We start from the raw sequence: 18,561 nt of genomic DNA, 5'->3' as shown, positions 1-18,561 counted from the left end.
AGTGCCTGCCTAGCAAGTTGAGGCCCTAAGTTGAAACCCCAGTGCCACCAAAAAAAAAAAAAAAAAGTAGGAAGCAAGAGAGAGCAGGATATTTGTTCCTGCCTCCTTTCAACTCCCCATCAGACACTCAACTCTGTACAGAGTCCTTTTGTTCAACTTTCCTCATCCAAACACTTTTGAGTATTACATCCGTTTCCTGCCTTGACCCTGACTCATGCCAGGTGTTTAACAACCAAACCATGAGTCTGAAAAACAGTAACAGACTGTCTTCTATCTTCCAGTTTTACTACAGCAGGAGATCGTTACAAAATGAAAATCTGAATTGATTATCCCTCTGCTTTAAAACTTCAATGGCTTTTCTGTCGCCACGCCCCACTCTAAATTGCAGCCAGAGAGAACTATTTTCAGTTCCCTCTTCCTGAGCCTGTGCACATGCAGAGTGGGGTGGAATTGGCTCCCCACCCCCACTCTCATCACTCAGGCTCAAAAGGGACTAACCACAGAAAGCCTTCCATCCATGCTTAGCCTGCTTAGACGGTGTTACATGTCCTACTGCAGTCTCCACTCACTGACACATACGGATGGTGCTTTGGACACTGCACTGCATCTCAGATCTATAGGGCTAATTTGATTTAGGTGCTTGACACAGAACAGGCACTCAATAAACACTGGCTAGCTCCTGAATGTCAATCAAAGAGCTTGAACCCTCCTCCTCCAGCCACGGACATCACTCTGTTCATTCACTAACAAAAAATCAGAAAAACACTTTTTAGCCAGGTGCCTGTGGCTCAGGCCTGTAATCCTAGCTAATCAGGAGGCAGAGATCAGGAAGATCGAGGTTCAAAGCCAGCCGGGGCAAATAGTTAATGAGACCCTATCTCCAAAATACTTAACACAAAAAAGGTATGACAGAGTGACTTGAGTGCCTGCCTAGCAAGTGTGAGGTCCTGACTTCACAAAAAGAACACTAAACAAAAACACTTTCAGACCCCCATCCTTCATTACTACCTTCCATTCAGTTCTTAGCCCATTTTATTCTTACTTTGCTGCTATCTTCTATGAAAATTTCTCTTGACAAGATTACCAATGACTGGGCTGGTGGAATGGCTCAAGCAGTACAGTATCTGACTCACAAGCACAAAGCCCTGAGTTCAAACCCTAGCACTGCCGAAAAAAAAAAAAATTACCAATGACCTAATCGAGCTTCAATTCTGTAGCTTCCTTCTGGTCCAAATCCTCCAGAAGTGCATGGCAGCAGTGACTTCAAACTTAACTCCTCCACCCTTTTATGGTGTTTATGGTGTTTCTCTCTCCCTTTCCCTCTTTCTCATCCTTGCCTGTTTCCATTGTACCTACATCCCAACACAGTGTCCCACTGGGAGATAGTTAAATTGCTCTCTTGGCTTCCAGGCAATCTCCTGATCTCCTCTTTCTCTGTTTTGCTTCTTCTTGGGAGACTTTATAACTGCCTCCTCCTCCATCTACCCATTAAATACTCTTCAGAGCAACTAGTTCTTACCCGCCTTTTGGGCTGCAGCCATCAGTGAATACCACAATTCCCAAATGCATCTTTTCAATCTTAACCTTTCACAAGAGCTAACACTGCCCTTCTCTCCCTGCAAGCACTTCAGATAAAGACAGTATTTCTTCCATTCCTGATCTGCTCTCCTGCATAAACGGCTCAGTCCATCTAGTTGCCCAAGATGGAACATCTCAAAGTCCTCTAGTCCTTAGAACTGTCTTTCCTCTCTGCCTTAAAGGGCAATGACCTTCATCCAGTGCCAAATCCCTACCCAAATGTCAAAGTCTTTGTTTCTATATCTTATCCTGGAACACCTTACTCCACTTTGTCCCAAGTCCATCCATATTCTTTGCAGTTCAGAAATCTGGTTAATTTTAATTGATTGCTTTCTCTGAGTTCTAACTAGCTTGAGGTTAGGCTTTGTTCTTTTAATGTCAGATCTACATATGTCTCCTTCACTAGACTGTAAAATTCTTAAAGGCAGTTATTTTTCTTTTTTTGTTTGTTTGGTTTTTTGGTGGTGGTACTGAAGTTTGAGCTTAAGGTTTCACACTTGCTTAGACAGGCACAGGCATTCTACCTCTTGAGCCACTCTGCCAGCTGAAGGCAGTTATTTTTCAATCATAGAGGCTACCCAGGGACTGACATAAAAACTATTTTTAGCCAGGTGCCTGTGGTTCACGCCTGTAATCCTAGCTACTCGTGAGGCAGAGATCAGGAGGACTGCTCTTGGAGGCCAGGCCAGGCAAATAGTTCTCTAAATCCTATTTGGAAAATACTCAATACAAAAGAGGACTGGCAAGTGGCTCAAGTGTAGAGCACCTGCCTAGCAAGTATATAGTCCTGAATTCCTTTTCAGAGATTATTGTAAGAGATATTTTGAGTTAAAAGGAACAGATTCTAGTGGCTTACATCTGCAGGGGCTGAGATTGGGAGGATCCCTGTTCCAGGTCAGGCCTGACAAAAAAAAAAAAGAGTTCAGAAGGCCTCATCCCAACAGAAAGGCCCCATCTCAATGGAAAAAGCTGGCACTAGACATGCCTGTGGCCCCAGCTACACCAGAACCCTAAAATAGGAGGACTCGTGGTCCAGGCCAACCTCCGCAGAAAGTAAAACCCTATCTTAAAAATAACCAGAGCAAAAAGGACCAGGCGTGGTTCAATTCGTGTAGTGCCCACCTAGCAAGTGCAATGCTGAGTTCAAATCCCAGTATGAAACAAAAAATTAAATCTTAGTTTAAAAATATGAACATTACACAACTAAGTCAAAGACAAGTCTTTGAACAACAGACATTGTGTCTGGTTATAGAATGCAGACAATTGCTACACATCCAAGGTTGAACGATTTGATTCTAGGCATTTCAGTATGGACAAATTTAAAAGGGAAGGTATAATTTTAACTCCTATGTCCTTTTGTCGTTTATCCTGGGTGACAGGAATTAGATAAGACATTCATCCATAAAAGGACACGCCTGTAGCAGTAAGGTGCCTGGACACTTGGTGGGCTTACAACGAATTTGAATCCTTTTCTTTTTCCTCCCTCACCTCCAGTTTATATTTGAAGGAAATCTTAGCTTTTGGATTTCAGTCTGATTCAGTGCCCCTATTAACCCATGACTCCCATACTCAAGGGGAAGAAGTCACTGGAGCTGTGGGGGGAGACAGTGCAAAATCTGAAAGCAAGGGTGCAGAGGAACTGCAGAAGGCAGCCCCTTTGGCGGGGTTTGTCTTTTTTTTTTTTTAACTCCAGAGAGGCGGGACCTGCTTACCGCCCGGCTGGGTCAGCTTCCCTGCGAGGCGCCCGCCCGCCCCGAATTTCCCCGCCCTGCACCCGCGTCCGGCTTCCGCCCCGCGGTGCGCTACCAGCTGTGGCCGCTAGGGGCGCGCTGGGACGCGAGGCGGCGGCGGCGGCGGCCGTGCTCCGCGTTCGCCTCTCCCCGCTCTCAGACGGGCGGCGGCAGCGGCGAGCTGCACACGGAGAGGGCGCGGGCTCCCGGGGCGAGCTGCAGCGCGACCGCTCCCCGAGGGCGGCCGGGGTCCGCGCCGCAGCCGCCGCCGATCTCCGGCCCGAGCTGCCGCGAGAGGCGGCAGCGGCGGTGGCCCCGGTCCCGGCCGGCCCGCGACGCCCTCCGGCCGCGCCCCCGCGTGCAGCTCGCGGCCCCGGCCATGGGGCTGGGCGGATCCGGGGCTCCGCCGAGCTGAGGCGGCGACGCCTGCCCGCGCAGCCCGCTCGCCGGCGCCTGGCTGTCATGATGATGAAGAAGAAGAAGTTCAAGTTCAAGGTGGACTTCGAGCTGGAGGAGCTCTCCTCCGTGCCCTTCGTCAATGGGGTCCTCTTCTGCAAGATGCGGCTGCTGGACGGCGGCAGCTTCACCGCGGAGTCCTCCAGGTACCGCGCGCCCGCGTCCCCGCCGGTCCGCTGGGGACAGTCTGATCCTCCGGGAACCGATCTATCGATCGATGTGTGCAAAGTGCTTCCAAATGGGTCCATCGGGGATGCCCTGCGCCCCGGACTCCAAATGGTCCTGGTGGCTGTCCCCTTCCTCCCCGTCCTCTAGGAATGGGAGTGGGGCGCAGAGGGCGAGGATGCTTCTGGGTTCCCCTAAGACATTTGTTCCCATATTTGCAAAATGTCAAGTGGAACTTGGGCTGTTGTGAAACACAGAAATGACCCAGACTGCTCCAGTTCCAAAAGCGCACGCTCTGCAGCGCCCCTGGTTGACACGACTCCGTATCCCTGGTGGGCGACAGGAACACGGGCCCAGGATGGGCCTGGCCCACCCTGGATTGAGTTCAGTGTTCTGGCAGACCAGGCACCACGGAGAGGGCGGCGTCTTCACTAGTGGGGCTCAGTGTGGAGGACTTGGAAGCAGAAGGGGATCCCAGGCCCTGCCCTCATTTTGACATGAGTCCCTGGATGCTCTGGGGTCCTCTGCAGGTTACAGAACGCACCAGGGGTGGCAGGGTCCCTGGAACAAATTCCATGCTAATCACAGGCTGACAGATTTGACCTCAAGGTGGTTTTCTTTTCAAGACAGTAGAAAATTGAACGAATTTTCTTTTGAATGAAAGTTTTAAGTTCCTGGAGTCTAAGAAATTTAATAATTAATGTTTTATTTTGCTTATGCATACTGGTTGTAGGCTTTATTTTTATGCTAAGTGTATTCTGCTTTCTTTTATGTGTCATCCCATTAATAATGTAAAGGAAATTCTGTCAATGGGTTCTGGAATTGAAGTCAGAGAATTATCCAGTATGGCAATAATGAAGCCAGAATATGTCTCATTGGCTAAACCAAAGGATGTATGAAGCACTGTTGATTCTCAGAGTTAAAAAAATAGTCTGCTGAGGATAATTTTTTAAACAATGATGACAAGTCTGTAGACATTCTGCTAATTAATTGTATTATGACCATTTGAACACTACTAAAAGAGAACCATGAACGGTGCCACACACACACAAAAATTGCACCAGCTCTTAAGGTACTGAGAAGCCTAAGAGCCAATCCTGAGTGTCCTGTGGGTGGAAGTGAAAGTCTCACTGGGAGGCTTAGACTTTCTGCTGCAAGGTCCTCCCCCACCTGAAGCAGCTAGAAGTGGACTCCTGACACAGAGATGATATCTGGTGATCAGGATACTGATGTCCCCCCTCAGAGTATCTTTTGGCTTACTTCTTGCCAGTGGCTCATGCCTGTAATCTTAGCTACTTGGGAGGCTGAGATCAGGAGGATCAAGGTTCAAGGCCAGTCTGGACAAATAGTTCACAAGACCCCATCTCCAGAATAACCAGAGCAAAAATGAATTGGAGATGTGGCTAAGCAGTAGAGTACCTGCTTTGCAAGTGTGAGGCCCTGAGTTCAACTCCCCCTGCCCAAATATACTGTCTTACTTAATTCTCACAGCCAACCTATGAGGTAGGGATCCTTGTTTTGTGGATAAGGAAACTGAGACTCAGGAAACACACTAACTCTCCCAAGGTTCTCCCACAGCTAATATACCAAGATGCTGATACAGGTCTAACGGGAAATCCTGTGATGCCAGATAAAGGGGAAAATTGTGTGTTGTGTTGAAGAGTTTCTGAACTGGCAGCTTCCTAATGGTTTGAAGGTGCAAGGTGGTATAATTTCATTTGTACTGGGCAAGACTTGACAATGAAAAAGTTGAGTATAGTGGCTAGGCACAGTGTAGCTCATGCCTGTAATCCTAGCAACTTTGGAGGTGGAGATCTGGAGGATTATGGTTCAAAGCCAGCCTGGGCAAAAAGTTCATGAGACCTCTTCACAACTAATGGCTAGGTGTGGTGGTGTGTGTCTGTCATCCCATCTCTTCTGGGAAACACAAACAGGAGGATGGAAGTCCAGGCTAGACCAGGCATAAAGTGAGACTTTATCCCAAAAATAATCAGTGAAAAAGGGAGTAGGGGCACAATTCAAGTGTTAGACTACCTGCCTAGCAAGCACAAGGCCCTGAGTTCAGTCCCCAGTACTGACTCCCAGAAATGTTGAATGTCCTGTGTTATACTCACTCCTTTCTCTTCCAGCTAAACTCTGGGCTTATCAAGGTACATAATGTTGATAATAGGGTATGTGTAGCCAAACAAAAGAGCCATATAGTTTGAGGGAAATGATCTGTAACGAGCATGTGTTTTCAAAGTTGGGTGGAGAGAGCTGGTGTAAAGCTGAGAGCAAGGGTTTAGGATGGGGTGGGTCTAAGCCTGAATCCCAGTTCTACTGTGGTAAACCTGGATGGAGTTACTTAGGCTTTCAAAGCTAAAATCTGTACAACTAAAATAGTGACTGACTATTCTGAGCATTTAGTAAGATGAGGTACCTAAAATACCTAACCATGTTTTGGCACCCACTTGGCATTTAAAGAAGAGACAAGGAACTTGTTCAAGAAGGTCCGTTTGCTTTCGATGCTATACTAAATTCTTCTATCCTGACAACTAAAAAAATGTTGCTTTATAAATGTTCACTGTAGGACAGACTCGGTGACTCACGCCTGTTTTCCCAGCTACTTGGGAGGCAAAGATCCAGAGGACTGCAGTGAGAGACCAGCCCAGGCAAAAATTAGCAAGACTCCATCACAAGAAATAAACCTAGAGCCGGCAGAGTGGCTCAAGTGTTAAGAGTGCCTGCCTAAGCATGAAGCCCTGAGTTCAAACTTCAGTGCCGCACCCCCCAAAAAAAGAAGAAAAGAAATAAGCCTGGTGAGATAGTGTCTGCGTGTCATCCCAGGCATGCCAAAGGCATAAATAGACTGAGATCCAGGCCAGCCCCATGCAAAACGCAAGACCCTATCTGGAAAGTAACTAAAGCTAGGTGCATGGCTCAAGTAGTAGAGCACCACCCCTAGTTCAAACCCCACTTTTGCGCCAAGAAAATAAAAAAGATACCTGAGCCAGGCACCAGTGGTTGGCACTGTAAGTCTAGCTATTTGGGAGGTTGAGATCAGAAGGCTGCAGTTTGAGGCCAGCCCAGTCACAATAGTTGGTGACACCCTATCTCCTAAATAACCAGAGAAAATGGACTGGAGGTGTGGCTTAAGTGGTAGGGCGTCTGTGTTGCAAGTGTGAACCCCTGAGTTCAAGCCTCAACCCCCACCCCAAACACACAAAAAGATACATTTTATAAGAAAAGAAAAGGAATACTGAAAGGAAGTAAATGACTTCAGTTTTCCCTAACTTTTCACAAGTGAGTGCCAGTCTAGCAGTCTATGTCTAATTAAATGCTAGAGTTTACTTTTTAGATAAATCACTTGAAGAAACCCATAGAAATCAAAAACACTGAACACTAACATTTCCCCATAAAAATATGAACTAAATTACGTGTAAAACAGCTAACAGAGCAGGCCTGAGACTGCTGTCCTTAGAAAGGCCTGTTACGAGGCTGCCCGTGGCTTGCATCTGAAGCTGGCTGGTACACGGTTCTGTACACGATCTAAAACTACTTAAATGCCGAGAGTGGCTCGCTGTGCCTGGAGCGTGTGCACAGAGTGTGGCTCATGGCAAATTCCTCCCAAACGTCTAAATGCCACGCAGAGGGGGCCTGAGTGACCACCCCAGTGAGAACCCGGGGCACCGTGTCCCAACAAGTTTCCCTGTCACAACGTGATACAAGACAAATGAAGGACGCGCTGATTCTGCTCCTCAGCTTTCCCTGGAGTCACTCTTCGCCCTGAGTATGACTGGTGCTGAGTCCTGAGTTCTGTAGAATCACCAAACTCTGGATGCACGGGTCCACCATGCATGAACTTCTGCAAAATAATATTCATTTTGTTAGAGAAAAGTCAGAAGTACACAGAAAATTACACACGCACACACATACTTTTGGCTTTGTGCAAAATCCAAACCTGCAGAAGATTTGGTGTTCCCTGAATATTAATTAAGCTTTCACCAGATTTCTAGCTGTCTGACAAGGGCTGTGGGAAGGTTTGGTTTTCATACGTTTGTTTTTGGCAGTACTGGGGTTTGAACTCAGTACCTCACACTTGCTAGGCAGGTGCTCCAGCACTTGAGCCACACCCCCAGCCAGAGAATACACCAAATATAAGGGGCCATAAGTGAGTGACCCCTACTTAGTGAAATTAGGACACAGATGCACAGTTGCTTGACAGTGGGAGACGCAGCATGACTTACTGCCTAATCAGTGTCAGACTGTATGTGAGTGTTGTTGAAATTCTGCAAGCACTGGGATCAGCCTGATTGCAGAGTTCACATGGAGCAGAAGCAGAGGCAAGATTGGAAAAGGCTTTCAGTGCCATCAGGAGTTTCCTTTTCAGCCAGGTTCCTGTGGCTCCCGCCTGTAATCCTAGCTACTCAGGAAGCAGAGATTAGGAGGATTAAGGTTTGAAGCCAGTCCAGGCAAATAGTTCAGGAGACCCTACCTAGAAAAAACCCCTCACAGAAAGAAAAAAAAGAGAAGAGAGTTTGCTTTTCACTGCTCATGGGGTAAAATTCAGCCCCAGATTCTTGAACTGAGGTGTGATGTGATGAGCGTGGTATTTAAGCTGGCTGGAGTCCCTTGCTGTTTTCGTCAAGTGGTACTATGTTAGAGATAGAAACACAAGTTAGGAGACTGTTAAAACAACCCAGCAGGGGCTAATGAGAACCTGAGCTCAAGTTTCTCATGTATATAATGATACCTCGTCTCAAAGGGAAAAAAGAAATAAGCAAGGAAGTCAAGAAGATGCTTTGCGTTGGCTGGGCTCAGTGGCGCACGCCTATCTATAATCCTAGCCAGTTGGGAAGCAGAGATTGGGAAGATCAAAGTTCAAGGGCAGCCACAACAAAACGTTCATGAGACCCCCATCTCAATCAGTGACTGGGTGTGGTCGCACATACCTGCCATTCCCCAGTTATCCCACAAGCTCAAATAGGAGGATCACAGTCCAGGCCAGGCATAAAGCGAAACCTTATCTCAAAAAACCAACACAAAAAGGGCTGGGAGTGTGGCTCAAGTGGTAGAGCACCTGCCTAGCAAGCACAAGGCCCTGAGTTCAAACCCCAAGTACTGTCAAAAGAAAAAAAAGCTTTATTTTGTTGAGGGGAGTATTGTCAGTGGCAAAAGAGATTATGAAGAGTTGACTTGTCACATACTAAATTTGAGGTGACAGAAAGCCTGATAAGTGTTTATTTTGGTATGTGGGTTTGTTAGATTCTGTTCTACTGGAACAATACAAGCCAGCTTATTCTCATTTAGAATTTCCTTACTCTTTCTTGCCCTTTTACAGATTCTTAGTGAAAATTAACTTTAGAAGGATTCATTTTCTCCTGGGAATGTTTTTTTCAGTGAAGAGGTTAAAGCAATATAAAGACTAAAAGGTATTTATTTGGAATAAATGTTACTAAGAAAACGATCAGAATAAATGGTTGGATCTCACATCCATGTTTACAGCTAATAAAGAGTTTAGAAAGTACATTGAACAATTTTAGTGGTCTCTTCAACTGAAGTCAGATTTATGCCTAATAAAATACTTTTGAAGGCTTTCAGAAAGACAGGATCTTGTATTATTTGAATCTTTCCAGAGCTCGCTCTTTCTTGAGGATTTAAGTCACTTTTGAGGCTTATTAAGACTGTCAGGACATGTTTAATTCTGGCCTGCCTAAATTGAAGGACAATGTGAAGAAAATTTCCTGCATATTTTAGGATTCCCCAATTTGCCTTATTTCCTTCATCTTTGTGTGTGCATATGCCAATAGCTAGATCATTTTCCAAGTTTCACATGACCTTGTGGCAAAAACACACGTGAATTCAGGGAGTGTCAGGAAGCTAATGAGCACATCTGTGTGTTGGATCTTTCTCTTTTTTTTGTAAACAAGTAAAAAAGAGTTGTTTTTTAGCCAGAGAACATCTTTGTTTTCAAAATTTTAATTCACTGCACATTGTGAACTCCCTTTTAGTAATTTTTTCCCTATTGCAAAAGTAATGTAGATTCACTTGGTAGGACTTAAAAAAGCAAAAAGAAAAGAACAAAAATGAGACCCTCATCAGCACTGATCACTAGTATTAATATTTTGGCATTTGATTTATGAGTCTCTGTCCATTTGCACATCTGTGTACATATATTCATGCACCAATCTGTGACATACACAGTCATCACCAATTTTTTTTAAATCAAAATGAGATCATACTGTACTTAATAAAATTTTTTGCTTAGTGAAGCTTCCATATCATTAAATATTTAATCACAAAATGTTTTAAATAGATGTATATCATTCTCTTATATTAATTTCCATGATTTGCTGAAATAGTCATTCCTCCTTCCTTTTTTATTAGTGCTTATAGAAATAAAATATAATAAGCACCTTTACAACCAAATCTGGTGCACATTCATTATTATTTATTTAGGATTAACACTTGGAGGTGGAGTTACTGAGTCATGCATGCAAACCTTTGATATTACCAACTTTCCCTTCATTGCATCAAATTGGCTTTAAGATTAAGAAATCACTAATAATTGGCAAATATCAACGTAACCAATATTAAAAATACTATTTGAACATATGACAATTCTTTATACCCTGAGCCCAGAAATTCCACCTTTGGGAATATATCCTATAAAATAAAATCAGCATGGTGCAGAGACAGCTCCACTCCTAGTGATTACAGCATTCTTCATAGCGAGCAAGACATCCAAACAACCTCAGAGTTCATACACAAATAAATGGACTTTAAAATGTGGCATACTCTTTAAAAAGAAGGAAACTGGGCTGGGTGAGTGGCTCAAGTGATAGACCACTTGCCTAGCAAGTGTGAGGACCTGAGTTCAAACCGCAGTATCACCAGAAAAAAAAAAAAAAAAAAAGGAAATCCCATCTTTGGTGACAAGGTGGATGAACCTGCCAGAGGACATCATGCTAAATGAAAAGGCCAGACACAGAAAGACAAACATTGCATGATGTCATTTCTATGCGGTCTACAACCAGGGTGAACTCATAGAAGCAGAGTAGGAGTAGTGGCTCTGCCAGAGCCTGGGGAAGGGAGAAGTGGGGCCTGTGTGGTCAGAGGAAGTCGCTTCTGTTAGACAGGATGAATGGGTTACAGAGCTGGTGTCCATCACAATGACACAGTTGTTGCATTTACACGTGAAAAGTGCTCAGAGGGCAGATTGTAAATGTTCTAACAACAAAAGCATGAGGATGGGAATTGAATATGCTTTAAGTAGCTGGGTTTAACCATTTCACAGTGGATGCATCCATATCAAAACATTTTGTACACTGTAAGTATATGCAAGTATCTGCCAACTATATATTAATTCACGTAAATAAAAATGTAAAAGAACTGTTTTTACCCAGAAATAGGGTCATCAAGTCACACTGTTGTAACAGCTAGAACACTAGAAGCTGACATTTCTCTGAGCACTTTCCCAATGGACTGTCTAAGCTTTTCCATTAATCGTCAAGATAACCCTGTGAGGAAGGGTTACCACACCACGAATATGACTGCCACCACCGCTGTTCTTACTGCTGTCATTACTCTCATTTTGTGCCTGAGGAGACACAGATGGTGAAAGTTGATCAGTGAGTAAGTGCTAGCTCCAGCAACTTCTTTCAATCACTAGAATCACTGCTTCGCAGACTTTTTTTTTTTTTTTTGGTGGAACTGGGGTTTGAACTCAGGGCCTCACGCTTGCTAGGCAGGTGCTCTACTGCTTGAGCCACCCCTCCATTCCTGCCTCTCAGATTTTATGTCATATGCATTCTCGAGTCCAGGTTTTAGAGAAATAGATGATAAATATATGTAGCTTGTCTTCTTCTGAAGAAGGAATTGGTTATGAATATACCTTTATTTTTGTGAATGACTATACTGTTTTTTCAAGTTGTGGCTTTCCAGTTCTGAGTCTGCACAATCCCATCTCATTATTAGGTATTTGTGTCTTATAAAATATTATTAATGCCATTTTGTGCCAGCAAGTTAATATTCACCATTATATTACTAAATCTTGCACAGTAGCACTTTATAAGCATTTATTGAGAAATGCAGCTATCTGAAGAAAGAATATGTTACAGATTTGCTAAGGATGACATATAATAGAGATCCCCAAATTAGATATATGGGGCAGTCATATAGGGAAGTATATGTGGTCCTATGTACGTAGCTTATAAAGAACTATGTTCAGAGCTGGGTGTGGTGGGGCGCTCCTATAATTTCCCAGCACTCGGGAGGAGAATCATGCGTTCTAGCCTCATAAGTTCCTGGGTTACATCGCAAGACCCTGTCTCAGAAAAAAAGAAGGAATTATCTCCAGTTTGGGGTGTTGGCCTTTGAGAGACATTATCAAACAGAGATTCAGGGAGAATACTGGGTTTTCAGAAGACTTGGGTTAGTCTCGAGGGATGATCTTCAAATACTTAAAAAAAAAAAAAAAGCTGCCATGTTTGTTAATCCCAGCTACTCAGGATATAGAGGCTGGGAAGATCAGGGTTTGAGGCCAGTCTGGGCAAAAAGTTAGTGAGACTATATATCAACCAACAAACCAGCATGGTGGGGCATGGCTGTGATCCCAGTTATTTAGGAGGCAGAGGTAGGAAAACCAGCAGGCGAAAATACAAGACCCTATGTGAAAAAATGAGGCCAAAAGGGCTTGGAGGAGTCAAGTGGTAGAGCACTTCCCTAGCAAGTGCAAGGCCCTGAGTTCAATTCCTAGTACCACCAAAAAGAGTGCAGCTGGGCATCATGGTGCATACCTGTAATCCCAGCATTAGGAAGGCTGAAGCAGGAAGATCATGAGTTTCAGACCAGCCTGGGTAACATAGTAAGATTCTGTCTTGAAAGAAATGGATGGAGGGAGGGGGAAGGAGCACAAAAAAAGAAGAGAAACAAGGGACTTAAACGAAACAGAAGTTTCCCTCATGAAGTCCAAGTTGGTGTCGTAGTTCATGCTCAGGTCCGGAACCCGGATGCTTGACCTTGCTCTCAGGGTATCATTCCCATCCCCAGGATTGGCTCTGGTTCACCCCACATCCTAATTCCAGCCACTGGGAATGAGGAAGCAGGGGCCCCTCTGCTCACATCCATTGGCCAGAACTGAAGCACGAAGTCTCATCCAGTTGCAAGGAAGGTGAAGGAACTCTGTCGTTGCTGGGTGTCCGTGTACCCACAAGAAATTAGACAATAAAAGAAAGAGGGGGGCAGGCAGCTGGGGATGGTTAGTCTCTGCTGCACCTCCTTTCTAAGATGAGAGTGCTGATTCAAAGAAGAAAATTTGTTCAAGGTCACACATCAGCTAGATGAAAGACATTTGAAAGACTGACCCAATAAGAGCCAGGGAACTTAGGCTGCGTGCATCGAGAATGAGCGAGGACCAGTGGGAAGAGGTTAAAACAGGCATGTTTCTGTTCAGCATTTAGAGCACAGTAGTGAAGGGCAATGTCAGAACTAATAGCTGACTGACATTAGGACAGGTTGCCTGGGTGCTTCTTTTTTTTGGCAGCACTAGGATTTGAACTCAAGGCTTCATGCTTGCTTGGCAGGTGCTCTACCACTTGAGCCACTTTGCCAGCCCTGGTTTGTGTGAGTATTTTTGAGATAGGGCCTCGCAAACTATTTGCCTGGGTTGGCCTTGAATCTCAATCCTCCTGATGTCTGCCTCCTGAGTAGCTAGGATATCAGGCGTGAGCAACTGGTGCCTGGCTTCCTGGATGCTTCTTCAGGATTCTAGGATTAAGCTTTCAGTTTGTTTCCTGGTGACGCTCTTCTTACATCTTCCGTGTAGCCAGGACTGGCCAGCCAGGCATGTGCACGTCAGTGTCCTGGGTTGCCATCCTCCCCACTCTTCACCCTTCTTTTAGTTCATCCAAATTTCAATCCTTCTTCATGCTCTACATCTAATGTAATGTGTCCTCAGTTTCATACCCATACCTGTCTCACCCTACCACCCACCCGCCGGTCCCTCTCCAGCCATTACTGTGTCACTGTGTCCTGAATCTGTTGGTTATTTGTTGGATGATGATGAATGAAAAAACCGTCCTCCCTATCCCTCTGCCGTTTCCTCTCCAGTTCGTAGCATTCTTGTTTCTACCAGTGCTCTTGCACCTGATTTGTTCTTTTAATTCATTCTTTTTATGAAATATTAATAATTATCTTTATGAAAAGTTACCATGCAGGGTAAAAAATTGCAGTGATAAAAATAAAAGCAAGAAAAGGTGAAGAGGAGGAAGTATTTAACCGTTTTTTTTTCTTTTGGGGGAGCCAGGGGAAGGGCATGAAAGAGAATTCTCAGCAGGTTTTTCAAAGTCTAGCTGGAGAAAGAACCTGGGTGACAGTGTGCAGCAGCATGGTGTGTGGAGAGCATGGTGGTGTGTTTCTGCTGCTGTCCGAAGAGAGGGAGAAGAGGCAGTCATTTCAAGGAGTCTGGACTCGTGTCCCTTCTGTAGTTTGGGTAGCAAAACGCAGGCAGTGACTTCCACCAAGCAGTAGGTTGGCCTTGGGCTGGAATTGAAGAGAATTCAAATGGTAGCTTTCTCAGTAGCAATAAAGAAAGGCAGCTGGGCATGCTACTACCTGTAATCCTAACACTTATGAGACAGAGGCAGGAAGTTGGTGAAATGGAGGCCAGCCTGGGCTACGTAGCAAGACCCTGCCTCAAAAAATGAAAGGAAGTTGACCAAAGTCACGTCCAAAAGGCCAAAATGGAAATATGGATTTTAGTGACTGCAATATGCAAATTCATACGGCTTTCTCCAGTGGAGCTCGGAGGATTAGGAGAAGACATGGCGGGATAGATTTAGGTGGATGGGAAGGCCAAGGAGATAGGGTAACTGAGAAGGAAATTTAGGGGATCTGCCATGAGGCCCACATTTCCTAAGGAGGGAAGCCAGCCCAGGAAGATAAATCGGGACAAGACAGAGGACAAAGGCCTCAGGGACGTCAGAGGAGGCCTGTGTGGCAGGAATGATGCCGTGATGCTTGGTGGAATTGGTGGGGGCTTGGATTGTGCATAGAAGGTGAAGTAGCGAACCTGAGCACCACAGAGAGCTGATGAGGGCCGGGTATGGATGTTGCTGGAATGGCCCAGAACTCTAAGCCCAGGGTATTAGGTTATTTGCATGGTGTTAAAGTAGCCAGGGTTGTGCAATACAGACATTTCACCATGCTGTCAGCTGAGAGGGGACAATGACAGGACCTCGTATGGTGTGCCTCTAGCTTTTTAGCATTCTGCTTACAAGTAGGAGAGTCTCAGCCTACAGGAGTCAAGGGAGAGTCAAGGAGACTCTCCCTTGACTCCTCCTTCAGAGGTGGCCTTTGGGGCACAAGACCAGTAGTGACCACAGGAGGGACGTAGGCTTCAGCCAGGCAATGAGTGGAGCGTTAGGAAAAGCTTCGAGAATATGAGATTTTGGTTAGCCCTAGGAGAACAAGTGACCAGGACTTCATTTTTGTCTGTTCCTGTGATTGCAAGGATGAAAGGCATAGACAGAACTGACAGGCCTTAAGACAGGCCTAAGATTTCCAGCATGGAGGTAAAATTGGTTAATGTTACAGCTGAGACCCAGGAGATACAAGGCCGTGTCTCCAGCTGCTCCTTCTAGAAGTGCAAGAATGAAGCCACCTTAGGTCTGGTTATCACTTCCTAGGACATCTTGTCTCCTTATATTATTGTCTGCCTTTCTCTCTGTCTCACATCAAACTTGTCATCACCCCAGCCTTTCAACTTACTTCAGAGGAAGAAACGGACTTCCTCCTGTTCCTTGCCACTTCCCTGTGTCTTTGATCTCCATCCCATCTAACTCCTCTCTCCTTCTGTAGGACTCTTGGAAAAATAACCTACATTTCCTGTCTCTTAAGCATCCTGTGACCCCCTCAACCCAGGACTCTGAGCTCTCTCCTACCACTCAACTTGAGTGATTAGCAAACTCCCTTTGTTCATGTCATCGGTCACCTCTAATGGACATACTGGTCAATATTTTCTCATTTGTACCTTTGTACTCTGCTCAAAATTGTGGTGATTAACCTGTTTCTTGAAATGTGAGCCTTTTGACTTCCAGGAACCTTCTTCTCTGATTGCACTTCCCACTTCTCTAATTTGGTGGCTGAATTCTCAGAGGGTGTTACTTCTGTCCATCTGTTTTTAATACACAGACTTTATTTTTAGAGAAAATGTGAGGAAAAAGCACGGAGTTCTCATATACCTGTCCCCACGCTCAGAGTCTCTCCACTAGCAGCATCGTAGACCGCAGTGGTACATTTGTTACAATCAAGAATCTAGGGCTGGAGGTGTGGCTCAAGTGGTAGGGTGCCTGCCTAGCAAGCACAAGGCCCTGAGTTCAAACTCCAGTACCACCTCCCCCCCCCAAAAAAAAAAGACACTGACACATCATTGTTACTCAAGGTCTGTTGTTTGCACTAGGGAGGGTGCATGCATCGTGGGTTTTCATTAATGTATGACATGTGTCCACCATTGTAGCATCTCACAGAATAATTCCAGGGCCTGACAACCTTCTGTACTCTATGCACTCCCCCTCTCCCTTTCCTAACCACTGATCTTTTTACTTTCTCCAAAACTGTACCTTTTCCAAAATATTGTGCAATTGAAATAGAGGATGGGGCCCTGACAGGCTGGCTTCTTTCTCTTTGTAGTAATGTGCACTTAAGGCCCCTCTGTGCCTTTGTGTGACTCCATGGCTCCTCTCATGTTGGCACTGAATAATAAATCCTCCATTATTTGGGCATTCCACTGTTTATCTGTTCACTTACCATTCACCAGGACATCGTGGTAGCTTCCAAGTTTTGGCAACTGTGAATCAAACTGCTATAAACATCTCCTGCAGGTGTCTCTGTGGCTGTACGTTTTCAACTCATTTGGTTAAATACTAAGGAGAGTGATTGCTGGACCGTGTAGAAAAAGTATTGCCTGTCACTAAACTGTGCACTTAAAAATGGTTCAGATGATAAAGTTAATGCTATGTGTGTTTACCACAATTTTTAAGTGTATAAATATTCCAGCCCACCTCCAATTTTTCATTTGGCCAAGCTAATTATTTATATGTTAGTATACTAAAGTGAAATAGACTAAACCAGGTATGGTGATACGTGCCTATAATCCCAGAATGTTGGAGGCTGAGGCAGGAGGATTAGGAGGTTGGGATCAGCCTGGGCTATATAGTGAGTTCAAGAGCAACCTGGGGTGGAGTAGCTGAAGCGTTAAGAGTGCCTGCCTAGCAAGTGTGTAAAGTGTGAGGCCCTAAGTTCAAACCCCAGTGCTGCAAAAAAAAAAAAAAAAAAGTGCTAGTCAAGTAAAGTAGACTACTATTAAAAAGGTTTTTCCTTTTAAACTTCATAATTTAGGAACGTTTTACCATTATATTTTTTGTAATAGCATTGGTGAGTCTATTCCATCATTCTTCCAATGAACATGATTTAGTAAAATATAGATGTACACGCTCATATAGTGATTAATTTTTATTTCACAGTTTTAGGAAAGTCCCTCAGCCAGAGGACAACTTTAAAATCTGAGCTATTGCCAGACTGTTTTTCCAAGAGGCTGCACTGGAAAAATGAGTTCCTGAGAGAGATGGGTTTGGGTTGCCTGGGTCCTGAGGACACGGGGCCCTGTAGAATGAATACAAATCCAAAGTCATGGCAAAACATCTGAATGAAGTTCCTAGGATGCAGGAAGAGAACGTGAAAAGGGCATAGAGCCCCAGACAGAATCCTCTCCAAGGACAGGGTCGTTGAGGGCATGAAACAACAGCTGTACTATAAGTGGCCTTGCTGTCTGCCACAGTGGGACAGCTATGGAACCCGCCAAAGGAAATGGCTCCAAAGATTGGCGGCTGCTTCTTCTTTTTTGTTTTTTCTTGATAGGACTGGTGTTTGAACTCAGGGCTGTGCACTTACAAGGCAGGCACTTTGCAGCTTGAGCCACACCTCCAGTCCATTTTGCTCTGGTTGTTTTGAAGAAGAGGATTTCTTGAACTATTTGCCTGAGCTGGCCTCAAACTGGAATCCTCCCTATCTCAGTCTCCCAATTAGCAAGGATTAGAGGCATGAGCCACCCTGGTCCAGACAGCATATGTCATTTTAGTCACCAAGTTTTGTGTATATTGCTACCAATAATGTTCATTATGGAGTGGGTAAGAGACAGAATTTCTTAGGTCACTGTGAGCATTGCTCTGCAGCCCTGTATTATAGTTTAAGGAAAAAAAGAGGTCAGAGTTGCAATGTTCTCTTTGGACAGACCTGTAGACAACATGGTGCCGGAGGGAGCAGAACAGGCACTGCTTAGGCTTCCTTGAAAGACAAGGCTGAAAAGATGCACACCATCATGTGAAAATTGGGTTTTATTCTGTAGGAAATGGGATATTAAGCTCACTTTTTTAATTCTAAAATTCTATCAAGATTAGTATAGAAAAATCAGAAAGTACACAAAATTACAAAGACAAAAAGGGTTACCCATCAGTGTTAATCTCTGTTATTTTGGAATATAGCTTTCCAATTTCTTTCCATTCATTTTTTTACACAGTTGAAAGCAAATCGCACAATTTTTATCTTGCCTTTTTTTTACTGATATAATAGAAATGTTTTCCATGTTATTATGTAT

General features: G+C 44.6%; 1 protein-coding gene across 1 annotated transcript in view; it reads left to right on the top strand.

Annotated features, from left to right (window-relative positions):
- The first annotated feature begins 3,676 nt into the window (after positions 1–3,676).
- The window catches only part of Eeig2 (EEIG family member 2), a 65,954-nt gene continuing 51,069 nt past the window's right edge, over positions 3,677–18,561 (top strand). The window contains exon 1 of the mRNA XM_074050863.1: positions 3,677–3,910. Coding sequence (XP_073906964.1) covers positions 3,771–3,910 — 140 coding nt within the window. The 5' untranslated portion in view covers positions 3,677–3,770. The remainder of the gene's footprint in view (positions 3,911–18,561) is intronic.

This window comes from Castor canadensis, chromosome 12 (assembly GCF_047511655.1).
Source record: "Castor canadensis chromosome 12, mCasCan1.hap1v2, whole genome shotgun sequence".
Classification (NCBI taxonomy): Eukaryota; Metazoa; Chordata; class Mammalia; order Rodentia; family Castoridae; genus Castor; species Castor canadensis.
Note: the sequence above shows the minus strand (reverse complement) of the source record. Positions and strands in the feature narration are given on the sequence as shown.